Consider the following 13880-nt stretch of genomic DNA (forward strand, 5'->3'; position numbering starts at 1 on the left):
GGGCAGCCAGTCAAAATGTGAGCACTCACCATCAAGAGGGCAGAGTACAATGATTCATTCATTCTCCTCCTCCTCCTCCTCCTCCTCCTCCTCCTCCTCCTCCTCCTCCTCCTCCTCCTCCTCCTCTGGTGATTCATCCACTTTGGGTCAGAGTGACTACATGGGTAGGTGGCACAGGAGGTCCTCTCATATCAGACAAAGGGAAGGCAGGTGGAGGCATGAAAAGAATAAGCACTCCAAGAGTCATCATCATCATGGAAGAAGAGGGACAGGACACCCTACTCAAGATGGGGCAACTATGACAGTAGAGGAAGTAAGAGATCCTCCTATGGTTACAGAGACTTGGGAGGGATGGAGGTCCTCCACTTCCTGGTTGTAGGCTCAACTCTCAGAGCACAGAACATCTCCTGCCAGGTCCTCTGCCCTCTGCCTCACCCAATAACCATTCCTGTACTCCCTTGAAAAGATCCAGCAGCAGCAAAAGTGCTGCAATGTTCTGGCAGTTCGCATCAGAGCAACTCAGTTCGTTTCATCAGTGGGGGATGGAGCAGAGCAAGCCTGAGAACCCTCAGACCAGGACAGCCAGGAAGAGACAGTGCAGGCCGAGATGGCAACCCAGAGATGGAACAGAGCTTTCAAGAGATCATAGCATTAATCCGGCAGATTCAGGGTTTCGGAGAACCAGCCTCTTCTTCAGCACCACCACCATTCTTGTAGCTAGAGCAATTGGCAGCTACCACGCTGGAGGTAAGGCAGGCAGTGAAGTTGCCCTGGTCTCAGCTTTTGGGAAGTGGTCTCAGGTTTTGGCAGAGCTCACTGGCAATGAGCTGGTTGGAGAAACTGTTCCCCCCCTCTGCTACCGAGACAGAGCAAGTACTATGTCCCAGAGGAAGCCTGCAGAGCCCTTGTATCCTGAGATGCGGCCTTCTGCAAGTTGGGGACCAACATCCCGCTTGAGCAATTCAAACAGCAGGACCTCTGGTTCAACTACAAATAGGCAAACAACTTGGAGCTGATGGCCTTGAGAGCCCTACAGTCTGCCTCATGGTTGGGTGTGTGCCAGGGGGGCCTTCCTTAAGCAGGTAAAGAGAGTGGTCCCCAATTAGACATCAATGCCTCCTCTGATTTGCCATGGTGGAGAGCTTCTTGGTGGTATAATACCTGAGGGGGTGGATACAAAGTCCCTCTCAAGGGTAACAAACCCTGAATCTCATGGGAGCTGGTCTCATTCCTGTTGTATGGAATTGGTTCCATTAAGGATGACACACTCCAAGCAGAGGTGCTAGTGATGTTGCACAAGGCGGCAATCGAGATAGTGAAGTCAGTATCACCAGGCCTCTACATTTGTCACCTCCTCCTGGTGATCTTCATGGTGGAAAAGGTATTGGGAAGATGGAGGCCAGTAATAGACCTTGTGACACTGAATGGTTATATGCTGCAGACCACATTCACAATGGAAATAGCCTGGTCAGAGTTGGCTTCTGTCTAACAGGGAGACTAAATCTCAGGGGACCCCCAGGATGCCTACCTCTACATTCCCATTCACCACAATTCCAGGAAGTTTCTAAGGTTCATCTGCCATCAGACAACCTACCAGTTCAATCCCCTCTGCTTTGCTCTGGCGATGGATCTACAGGTATTCATGAGAATATTTGAACTAGTGTCAACCTGGACCCATTCCTAGGGAATTAGGCTAAGAAGTTTCTTGGACAACTGGCTGACACTTGCTTTATCAGAGAAGCTTCAGAGGGACAAGAAGAAGTTACGAGATCTGTGCCTTGAGCTGTGGATAATGGTTAACTGGGAAAAATTGGACTGGTACCAAAACATGCTCTACTCAGACTTCTCTTCAGCGAGTAGTCTGTCTGGTTTACCTAATGTCAGCAGTTGAGGGGTATAGGGCATCCGTCTCACAAGTGTTCAGGTTCATAGGGATCAGCCTGTCAGCATCCTGGGAGTTATCTATGCTAATAAAGGTCTTCGAGCAAACCCTTGGGTCATTAAGCCACCAAGTTCAATGGATCCGGTAGGAGGCATAACACCCCACCAATCACGAGCAAGTCTGTAGGAGAGTTAGGTGTCCAGTCTGTCGGTAGACTGCCGGAGCAGGGGGTAGAGGTCACATGAGTTATAGTAAAGTTGATGGTACAGGGGTGGTCCTGAGTGGCTAAAGGACACTCCACCTGTTACACCTAGTAGCATTTAGATCATCCTGCACCTAAGGGCTGAATCTCCACATATGAAAAGTGAAGGTATATATCCCCATAGGATCAAATAACAAATTTTAAAAGTAATTTGTATTTTTCATAGGTATACAAACCGTAGCTTTTCATTCAGTCACTCCGCTTTGAAGGTGATCTACCTACGAGCCGGAACCTGCTATGGCATCTGTAGGCCGAGAAGGGCTGAGCATTGTGCCCCAGGCCTACCTGCGTATTATTGTTATCTCAGTCAGTCTGCGCGCATTTGTAAGGATAACTCCACATATGAAAAGCTACGGTTTGTATTCCTAGAAAAAATGCAAATTACTTTTAAAATTTGTCATTTTAAGCACCATTTATGTACTGTACTAATAGGTAGATGAGTTAACTTTTCATGTTAATGATAGATTTTTATTGCATTTCTAGTTATAAATTATTTTTCCAAAGTATTTAAACTTACATACGTGAACATTATTGTGAAAAAGATTTGAAGCTTCAGTTTTATACGTTAAACTTACACCTTAATTCTGTTGACATGTTGATTGTATTTTTCAGATTTAGTCTGAATATTTAATGATTTCGGCCCATAATTATTTAATCTACTTTTATGATTACAGTATTATGTTTAGTAAGTGAAAAATAAAGAATAACATGAGTTCCAGCATGAAAATATGCCGAATACGATGCACTTTTTTTACTCAATGACTTCATTTTCTCTCACGCTGTTAGGTTTTAATCCCGATTGCAGGCGCGAGTTTATTTTTATTCCATCAGTATTTCAGAAAATAATTCTTCATGACGCCCTCTGCCTCCTTAATGAGATATACTTTCATCACCATATGGTATTTAAGTTATAAAACCTAAAGTGAGTCATAATTGGCAAAATATTTTCAATTCTTGTGTTAAGAGCAAGGGAAAGTCTTGCCTTGTAATATATTTCTTCATCGATTGCTTTGCATTATCAGTGAATGCTCTGCTGGCAGAGTGCCAGTTTCTTTCTCGGCACAGAAATGAATGCTCTTGAATAAGTAGTTGCAAACCCTCAAATGATAATTGTATTTTCAGAGAGCGCATCGTGTACCTGCTTGAGAATAAGATGTACGACTTGGATTCCCTCCTTACCGACGAAACTAGAGATTCGTACACTTTTGAGGCCAGGTAAAACACCATTTTGCGTAGATGTACTTGTTTTATACTTTTTTTTTTTTTTAGAGATCAGGTTCTCTGTGCCCTTTTATTATAGTTATCATCACATGTATTTTTCTGATGTACGTAGAGGAACGTGCAAAAAGCAGCCAAAATCCGGTTAATCTCTTACAAACAAGAGTTGCTACATTTCAATTGCAGTAAAGCGCCGAGATTAACCATTAAAAAAAAAACACCCAAAGGAGCATGTAATACAAGTAGAAGTTGAAGATTACAGTTGACAGACCACTGAATTCCTTTCTTTACAACTCGAGACAAATTAGCTGAGCACTGGAGGGTGGACCTGTCAATAGGAAAATAATAGATTCATGACTTATAGTAATGAAGAGATTTTATCTAATGTGAGGGTAAGGTAATTTGCAAATCAGTTGTGAACAAGTGTATATATGGTATAGTTTTTATGGAAAATATTTTATTAGGAAAGTGTTTAGATTTTGATAAACTCTCTTGGTCACAGTTTATTATTTTTTTTTAGCGAGGTATGTACGATCTTTTTCTTCATTTTTTAGGATGCATAAATATTTTCGACTTGTATATTTGTGTCCTTTATTTGAAATACTGTGATGTAAAGAACCACTTAATTTGGAAGTCGAAACCATTGAAAGTAACATTGAAATCACTTTAGGGATATTATCAGTTTGTGAGAGATCAGATATTGAGTACTATAATTAAAGGGGTTCCTCTGTAGTATTAGATAGATTGAGGTTAGTTTTATATACACTTTCAGAATAAAACTCAACTAGACAATATTTTAGTGTACATAGTCAGAAGGGAGGTTTCCCTTGTTTCATTGTGAAGTGCCTTAGCGGCGGATATTTATGATTTTGATTAAATTGAATTAAAGTTGTTTTTTGGGCGGGGTTATTAATTGATTAACGTTGGTGATGATCTGTGTAAGACTTTTAAAGCCAAATATCAGATTTTGTGTTCCGTAAATGTTGTCTTTTTGAACAATGATATATGTAAGTGATGGCCTGAGTAAGACGTTATCAAATTTGTTTGTGTTCCTTGAATATTGTTTTACATTGAACAGGGACATACCCAACCTGCCGCTCAATATGTACTTGTACGACGCTCCCAAGCAAAGCTACGGCCCTCCTAAACCCTCGTCAGGCTACCTCCCACCTCGACAAAACTACACGACAACATCGAAGCCGGGCTACGTCCCTCCTCCGTCCACAAAGTACGGCCCGCCGCCGTCTCATTTCTACGATCAGCCCACACCATCACGAGGGTACGGCCCACCGCCGCCCATCTACGACAACGAGGGGCCATATCCTCGGTATCCAAAGGCCCCTCCGAATGGTTCTTACTTGCCCACTCGGTATACCCCTCCCCCTCCCCGGTATCCTCCAAAGCCACAGCCATGGTGGATGAAGTAGGTTTTGTGATTGTTTATGTGATGGGCCTCGCCCTGCATCCCGTTTCCTTTCCGGTGGTGGTTTTTATTAATAAAGGCGGGTTTTGACACTCCGTCGCTTGTCTTCGTCGTAGCTGTTTGGTGTTGGCTTCTCTTACAGTAATGGGTCGGGGATGGATCTGTCTTTTGTTGTTCTAGTTATTTTGATTCATTAGGTGCTAATTTCAGAGGTATTGTTAATGTAAGTCGTATTGTTAATATAAGCAGTTGTGGTTTAAGTAATGATTTAATTAATTTTAAGAAAGTTTATCGTCCCTTCATCTGTGACTACTTCACTTTTGTTGATGCATCAGGTATGCAGATCCCTCTTTCCTTGTATTGAAATACATGCTTAGCAGAGTAGACACCGTTCGCTTAATATCACCATAAATTTTTATTAGAAATTATAAACCAACTGCGAGGTCAAATATCATGTTGCTATTAACAAGATCTAAGTGCTTTACGTATTTTTTTGGACTTTTTTTTTATATCAGCCAATGTACAGCTAATGAGAAGTTTTGTCTTTAATAATTTCAGAGCACTTCAAAACAACTTTTTTACTTACCGGTGATGGTATAACCTTCCATATTCCGATGTTCATCTCATGAACAGTTAAAGAAACTCCTTCCTACTAGGATTATTCTTGATTCTTATTTGAACCTTATTTCTTTAATGTTGCTGTCCATGATTTTAGTTTAGGAAAATATCAAACAACATATTAAATATTTGATGTAAGTATTTATTTATTTCATTTCCTTATTATGAAATGGACCATATGGCGGCTTAGGCATTTAAGCTCTGCCAAGAAACCTTAACCTTTTACTCGTTACCATATTTTCCTGTTTGTGAAATATGAACGAAGACCAGGTAGTTGATACTAGTAGATTCATGCTTGCGATGCGTAAGAAGACTACGAGATGAATTTGAATGCAGCTTTCTTCTCTTGCAAACTTAACTATTGAAGTACTCAAAGTGTATGCCATTATGAAAGATAGCACAAATTGTTAAATCAAACTAAAATGTCGCAACTGTGGGACTTCGTTCCCTCTCCATTGATGTGCATATCCATTTCAAACCCTCCTCTTGTTTCAGGATCGTAAGATCAGGCAGCCTTCGACGTCAGAAGCGCCAGACGACTACGGACCTTTGTCCTTATGAGTCTGAATACATCATGCCCCGTGCAGCTCTGAATAACAAGGGCGACTGGATGTTTTTGGTCAATGTCAACGAGGTGTCCAGCGAATACACTCAGCTTGTGGAGAGCAAGAAATGCATGTTAGTATTTCCCTCATTTTTATTGCTGAGTTATATCTAGCTTTTTTTTTTTTTACCTTTATCTATTTTGTGTGATAAATTTTTCGGACCAGAGTGTAGGAATGTCGACCTACGTCATGCAGTTCCGCTGATGCTGCTCTCAAGGGTGGAGAACAGTAATTGATTATAGTGTGGAATTTATTCCCTCTTACTTTCTTCACTTTGATATTTCCTTTGCAGTTTGGAATAATATTTCTTGGTTACACGGATAATCTTCGAATTCTGAAAAGGACCAGGAAATATCCCAACGTTGACACAGCGACCATATCGAAAATAAATTGTAGAAGACTTGAATAGGGATAAGACATTATACCAAAAGTGTTACGTTGCGCCACCGGACATGGACATTCTTCCTACATGAAGTGGGCGTTTTTATTTATTTTTTCTCTTGGCTTGCAAGTGGTTTAACGTTGTCACTGATTTTTGTAGAAGAGTTTGTCTGCTGTCAGATTTACAAAGGATTGAAGAGATTTTTCTTCTGGAAATATTCAGAAATAAGATAGAGAATACATATATTGTAGTATTTCCGTATTTAGTGTCATCAAGTAATTCAGACACAAACAAGTAAAAATGCGCCGAGGTTTCTTCGGTGCAATCTAGTTTTCTGTACAGCGTATAATGCTGTATGAAACTCTCAGCCACTGCTCATGAAACTCTCAGCAGCGGCCCTTGAAACTTGCAGCCACGGCCCGGTGGTGGCCTGTGTTGTTGGCACCTATAGCTGTGCCAGACGCACGATCATGGCTAACTTTAACTTAAAATAAAATAAAAACCACTAAGGCTAGATGGCTGCTATTTGAAATGTATGATGATTGGAGGGTGGATGATCAACATACCAATTTGCAATCCTCTAGCCTCAGTATTTTTTAAGATCTGATGGCGGACAGAAAAAGAAAAATGCGGACGGGCAGACAAATAGCCATCTTAATAGCTCTCTTTTACAGAAAACTAAAAAACAACATTTCGGTAAGAGTTTTGCGTTTGTCTGATTTTATTCGTATTTGCGTCATGTTACTTTTTTTTCTCTAAATGGAACTGATGCCGAATCTCGTAAGTTTTAAGAAATATTTAAGGCACTCTGCACCATTGCCTTGTTTTTTGTGACGTCTCTTGCTTGTATACTTATGTATATTATTTTATTCGTTTGTCGTTATTAAGTTTCCTTTTCCTCACTTCCCATAAGGACAGTTTAATCTGAAGAAGTTTATGTACTTCCATGGCCTTCAATGTTTGCTTCAGATGAATGTTACCCGTTTATAATAATTCCCTTCGACAAAGTGGTTGTATGTGTGGTAACAAGATTACTCTGAAAGGTATTTGTGGATTCTTACGAGCATCTGACAAACACCGACCTTGTTAATGTCAAGAACATACTACATTCTGGAATAGTTAGTAAAGTAACCTATGACCTTCTTCGCTAATTTCCCCATGTTTTTTTCAGTACAAACACCTGCACCGGCTCTTGCAATGTACCGGATGGATTCACAGCAGTCTGTCAGCAGCAGTATGTCCAGAAGCGGCTCATTGCTCTAGATGGATCTGGCAGTCGACTAGCAACCGATACCTTCTGGTTCCCATCTTGCTGTGTCTGTAAGCTGAACCCAAGTGGAGGGTAAAATAGCGACTGACAGATACTCTGGAGAAGATTCTCCCTGGACATCCATTCATTCCCGTGAAGCTCTCCTTGTTTATCCCAAAGTCGTTATCGAATATAGTTGCTGTGGATCAAAGTTTTTACGCTTTTGGTAATGATTCTTTTTTCCTTTTATTAAGCTTTGGAGTGTTTGTGTATTTACAAGTTCGAAAGAGAGAGCAAGAGAGTGAAATGTATATATCAGTTTTAAATTAATATAGGAAGAATGAATTTTTTTACCCTTTATGATTCATCATGGAAGAACTGAGGTCCACGCAATAGCAGCAGTTTCAAGAGGGTTACAACGTACCTTTTCATATCGCAAAAGATTAATGTGAAGAATGAAATAATAGCAAATTTTGGTTGTGTTTTGAATTTGTGATTTATGTTTCATTTTCCTTTAAATATCATTAAACCAGTCTATGTATCAACGCAAAGAAGTTTGTACTCTGTTTCGTTGCATTTTTCATGTTCCAAAAATAAAACTTGAGGAGTTTTCGCTCTGGGACTTTTGGATGGAGAAGGAGACGGAATAACAAAGACTTTATATGGGTAAAGAGACAAGGCATCTCTGGTATTGATGGACTTACTTGTTTCCACTTGCATTCTCACTCTGTTTAGATCTCCCAACCAAACGTTTCAGTATTTTATTTGCTCCGTCCACGGAGGTGGACGGCGGTTCGGTTATGTATTGGCTCGTTTCAGTCTTGCATGAATGTTCGATAGGTATCTCTTAAAGTTGTTGTTGATTTCGGTAACATTTTGTAGAGGGGCGGGCTGTGGGTCAAGAAAGAGCTTACTGGATTTCCGTGTGGATAAGGATGTGGATGTAAGGTGGATGATGGCTTTCTACGACATTTTTATGAAGAAGTGGGTCATAGATCAAAGAAAGTTGAGTAGACTTTGAGGTGGATCAGGGTTTGTATCCAGGGTGTTGATTTTTTCTAGAAATGGTGATAAGAGAGCGCAGAATGTTACTGAATATAGTTCAGTAATTTTTTGCGAACAGGTAGACAGTGGTTCAAAAAATTATCAGAATTTGAGATGGCTGTAGATGTAGAGCCAGGCTATAACTTATGCGTTGGCTGGGCTGTGCTCTCTGTAGGCTTACTAGTTTTATGACGCTAAAATTCTGCAGGTAAATTTTGTGGGGTTCTTATCATGAGAGTTAGAGAGAGCAAGTGAAAACGTGGTCCTCCGCAAAAGACGCTTTTGTACTAGTGAGTGTTAGCACATAAAGAGGCTCTAAGAACTGGGTATTTTTGCCGAAATTAGGCCTATATATTCACTTTTAACGGTTTAGAGTTTTGTCCATGTTTACTGTTGTATAGAGTATTCATTGTCTATAGTCTCTTCTTTAAGTAGAAATTTGCAGCAACAGCAAACATTTATTTTTCATGTTATATAATCGATTTTAGTATTTCTTTGAAAGATTCACTTCAGCTGGTTTGATAGGTGTCTTTTGAAGATGATTGATTAATCAAGTCTTTATAGCTTGCAGTCTTTTTAGACAACTCTCCAAAGAATTCAAATTTTTTACCATAAGAACTTTAACTCTGACTTGCTTATAATTAAGTAGGTTAATCATTTTATTTATATCTTGATACCTGCCTTAATTTATGATTACCATCGCGTATTTTGTCATGATTATTTGAACTTTCATTGCAGTGCTTTTCATGGATTAGCTCACTGCCTATAATAATGCAAGTGTCGTTAGCACATCAGTGTAGAACAAAATAAGATAATATAACTAACACAAATAAATCAAATAATCATCTCATTATGTGTTTGATTGCACTATCTAGCCTTTTTATTGTATCTTAGAATGTGTGTAGTTCCTCGTTGGACGAGTCGATAGAGTTGTCGGCTAGCACTCTGCTAGACCGGAGTTCGAGTCTTCGGCCAGCCAATGAAGAATTAGAGGAATTTATTTCTGGTGATAGAAATTCATTTCTCGGTATAATGTGGTTCGGATTCCACAATAAGCTGTAGGTCCCGTTGCTAGGTAACCAATTGGTTCTTAGCCACGTAAAATAAGTCTAATCCTTCGGGCCAGCCCTAGGAGAGCTGTTAATCAGCTCAGTGGTCTGGTTAAACTTAGGTATACTTTTAGAATGTGTGTGTGCATAGCATGTTCCCTAACAGACCTCACGTTGTGTTACGAAAGTCTTCTTGAATATAGTGTAATTCTATACAAGTGTGTGTAACAACTGAAAGTTGAGCAACGCAGGATGTATTTGTATATTGCAGCACCATTTGAAAACGTTTAAATTTTCTATTCATTAATTCCCCTCTTTTCTACTAGTACTCTGGTTGAGCTAGCTAATTTTCATAGCTGTTGTCATTCAGCCTTCAGAGCAAGAAAAGAATTAAGGGTAAAGAGCAGTCTTAAAGTGGTGTGGATACAGAGTTCCATTAAGATTAATTTGGATTTATGGTTTGCAAAGGATATTGTCTTAGATGGTATCTTAGGAAATTTGCGTGCAAGAGGTACAATGTCTGATCATGTTGGAAACCTCATCAGCCCAGATTATTTCATGGAGCTTTACAGTTGACGTGCATTATGGGGAAATCACAGTAAGAACTAGATAAGAAATCTTGGAAATTCTAGTCTCAGTCAACCATGTAATATTTTTTGTCGACAGAACAGGTGCTAAACTATCCCGTAAAACATACAAGGCAGTAAGGTAGCAACAAATACATTCACTTAACATTTTCTCAACCTGAGTTCATTCATCGATCTTAAAAGTTCTGGGAATGTTTTACAATTATCGTCATCATCATCAGCATCATCAGAAACTATTATACGTCACCTTTTCCCTTTATGGGGTTATAACCAACTGTTCCTCATCCCTTCGTAATTTTTGAGGCCTCAGTCTATTTTCAAGCTTTTGGATAGCATATCCCTTTACTACTTCTTCATTAGTTACACCTTTTTTCAAAATTGCCTCCTTTTTTTTTGTAAGTGTCAGTGTTTCTGCTGCAAATAGTAGTAGACAACATGCCTTTTATACCCCACCACAAGTCATGATACTACAAGTTTTCTTTTATTACTCTTCTCTCAACTCCTTCACAATCTAGTATGTCTCCAGGGTAACAGAAATGCTTTATTACTACTAAAACTTATCACAACAGGAATTTTATTATTATTATTATTATTATTATTATTATTGTTCAGAAGATGAAACCTGTTCATATGGAACAAGCCCATAGGGGCCATTGACTTGAAATTCAAGCTTCCAAAGAATATGATGTTCATTAGGAAGAAGTAATAGGAGGTAACGGGAAATACAGAAAGAAGAGGTCCCAGTTATTAAAAAAGAAAAAAAATTAATTAATTAATAGATACAAATGCATTGAAATGCAAGGAGAATAGTATTAAGGTAGTAAGACATTGCATCTTCGCTTGAACTGATGAGGCTGGGAAGCTGTTCCACAGTCCAACGGTGTGAGAAATAAAGGACTTCTGTAACTGAGAAGTCCGACAGCGAGGCACATTTTCTGCATATTGGTGCTGTTGTTCAGCGAATCTGGTCACTCTCGGCAGGGAAAGAGGATCAGGAATCAATTGTGAATGTGAAAGATCTCTGTTAAAATACAACTTATGAAAAGTGACAAACAAGACCATCCGTCAGTGGTCCAAGTCATAACTGCTACTATTAGGAAATAGCAACATACCACCACGAAACACTATCTAAAAGAGATGAATCTGTGGCAGAAGCAGGCATCCACACCAGAGAACAGTATTCTAATAAAGGAAGCACAAATGACCTAACACAGGTTGCACTGATTTTATCATTTTTATAAATACATGAGGCCTTACGAACAATACCCAACTTTCGTGCGGCATTTGCTGAAACTTTCATTAGATGTTTTTCAAAAGTAAGATGTGTCGAAAGTTTCACATAGAATAGTTAAAGCTTCAGACTCATTCAGCAAAGTTCCATCCACCTGAAGGGGAGGATAGGGTGGAAGATCTGTACGAGATCTGCTAACCAGTAGTGTTTTCGTTTTACTGTAGTTCAGCTTCATACCCATCGACTACACTATTCACTGATCCAGTCCATGTCCCGATTGGGGCTGAGAGCAGCTTCATTTCTCGGAAGTTGAGATTTTACCACACCCACAAGTGTTGCATCATCGGCATACTGAACAATATTGTTTTCCAGGCCAAAAACCATATCACTTGTATGCGCTAAAAATAACAGTGGAACTAGAACACTACCCTGTGGAACTGTAGACAAAAGTTCTTGATTCACTAAAGATCCCGTCCACAGGAACTCGCTGTGGCCTACCTGTAAGGAAATCTTGAAGTAATCCTAAGACATATCCACCCACTCCAAGATTCTGAACTTTATAAATAAATGCCTTGTGATTTACCAAATCGATAGCAGCATGAAAGTCTATTTGAATTACTCTTCACTCAAAAGTCTTATCAAGGTTCTCCTGCAAATGGCATGTCAAGTCTAAAAGAACATCGCAGGGACCTAACTGCTTTCTATATGGATATTGACTATCAGCTAACAATCCTTTAGATTCCACATACTTATACAGTGGCTTAAAAATAAGTTTTTCAGCACCTTTGGAGAGCACAGGGAGAATAGAGATTGGCCTGTAGTTACTGCAGTCTGCAGATATGCCACTCTTTGGAACAGGCACTGTATTACTAAGCTTGTACTCATCTGCAAAGATACTATGTTGACATAAAAATCTATAGAATCAGCTAATCTTGGGAAACAACACACCAGAAACTTTTTTAAAAAACAAAGGGAAGAAAGCAACAAGAGATTCTCCACCCCAGCTATCAAGATTATCCAGAATTTTCCTAACATCCCCAGATCGAAATAAAAATTTTGTAAGAATAGGTTCAGAATGACAAGTATCGGGGAGGGGACATCCTTAGCTGATTGCTTAGCTTTAAAAGCTCATTGAAGCAGTTCAGCCTTTTCCCTAGGGCCCTTAACTAATCTACCATCATCTTTCAGTAGTTGTGGAATGGAAGACGAGCCTGCCCCAAAGATAGATGATGCCAATTTGGTCCACCACAGATGGGGTTAAGTAATTCCTTCAAGTTTCCTCTTTAAGGAATTATTGTAATTTCTCACAGCTGTATGGTAAGTTCTATTTGCAGAAGGCGAGACTCAACAAAAATGGAGTAATTTTCTTTTGAATGATTTCGTCGCCATGCGTTGAATTTGGTCTGTTTGTCATGGTAGGCTCGTCTACATGTATCATCAGACCATGGCTGGTTATTTGTCCTAAATTTAATGACCTTTCTATGGACATATCTTATTAAAATAGCCATCAGCATTTCATTTAACTTCTTCTTGGGATTATGATCTAATATAGCATCTGCAATATTAAGTGCCTGACAAGCTTCAATAGTGCAATCCCAATTGGCTCTAGATTTCAGCCAGACCATTTATCCAGTGATGGCATTAGGAATATACTGATTGACAGATATGTCCATCTCAGTGGCGCAGTGATCAGAAGTGCCTATATATTCAAAGATCTTGGACTTCACAATAGATGGAACATCTGTGAATATGAGGTCTAATCTGTTACCAGAAATGTGCATGGGTTCCTCAATTAACTGGACAAAATCGGAGGATACACAGAACTTGAGAGCAGACCGGCCATGTTGATCTGTTGAATTTGAATTTAGCCCCACTCGCTGTGCTTTGCATTACAGTCTCCACAAATAACGAATGAAGATTTTGAATCCTGTGACTGAGCCATACTAATCCTTTCCAAAAGATCTATACCCAGCTAAGAGACGTGGCTCAGGTTGTTCATGCTTCAGATGAAAATTATTAATACGGATTAAATACAACAGCAAGGATTTTTGGTACAGATCAGGAATGGGGAGCTTCTCCCAAATCTGCGCTTGTTTATTGTACACTTGGCAATTCCTCTTTTGCTTAAACCAGATGGCTATAACTCATTGTACAAAGGAAGATGCAACCCTTTTGGCCGATGTGGTTGACAGTAAAAAGAATAATGAAAAACTCAGTCTGCCTCATTCTTGTTTTCTTGACGCTAAACTGACTAGGTGAGTTTTTTAGTCCTGTGAAATTAAGAATCTTTCACTTGACCTTGATGCTGATGGCGGTGTAAACTCAAATGA

General features: G+C 39.5%; 1 protein-coding gene across 5 annotated transcripts in view; it reads left to right on the top strand.

Annotated features, from left to right (window-relative positions):
• The window catches only part of LOC136828660 (protein spaetzle 5-like), a 395065-nt gene extending 385532 nt beyond the window's left edge, over nucleotides 1-9533 (top strand). For 4 of the 5 annotated variants that reach the window (XM_067086713.1, XM_067086715.1, XM_067086712.1 and 1 more), the window contains 4 exons: nucleotides 3267-3359; nucleotides 4441-4785; nucleotides 5899-6081; nucleotides 7562-9533. In XM_067086713.1, coding sequence (XP_066942814.1) covers nucleotides 3267-3359; nucleotides 4441-4785; nucleotides 5899-6081; nucleotides 7562-7736 — 796 coding nt within the window. In that variant the 3' untranslated portion in view covers nucleotides 7737-9533. The remainder of the gene's footprint in view (nucleotides 1-3266; nucleotides 3360-4440; nucleotides 4786-5898; nucleotides 6082-7561) is intronic. The other variant, XM_067086714.1, reaches the window with a different exon arrangement.
• The last annotated feature ends 4347 nt before the right edge of the window (nucleotides 9534-13880 follow it).

This window comes from Macrobrachium rosenbergii, chromosome 43 (genome assembly GCF_040412425.1).
Source record: "Macrobrachium rosenbergii isolate ZJJX-2024 chromosome 43, ASM4041242v1, whole genome shotgun sequence".
NCBI classification, from domain to species: domain Eukaryota; kingdom Metazoa; phylum Arthropoda; class Malacostraca; order Decapoda; family Palaemonidae; genus Macrobrachium; species Macrobrachium rosenbergii.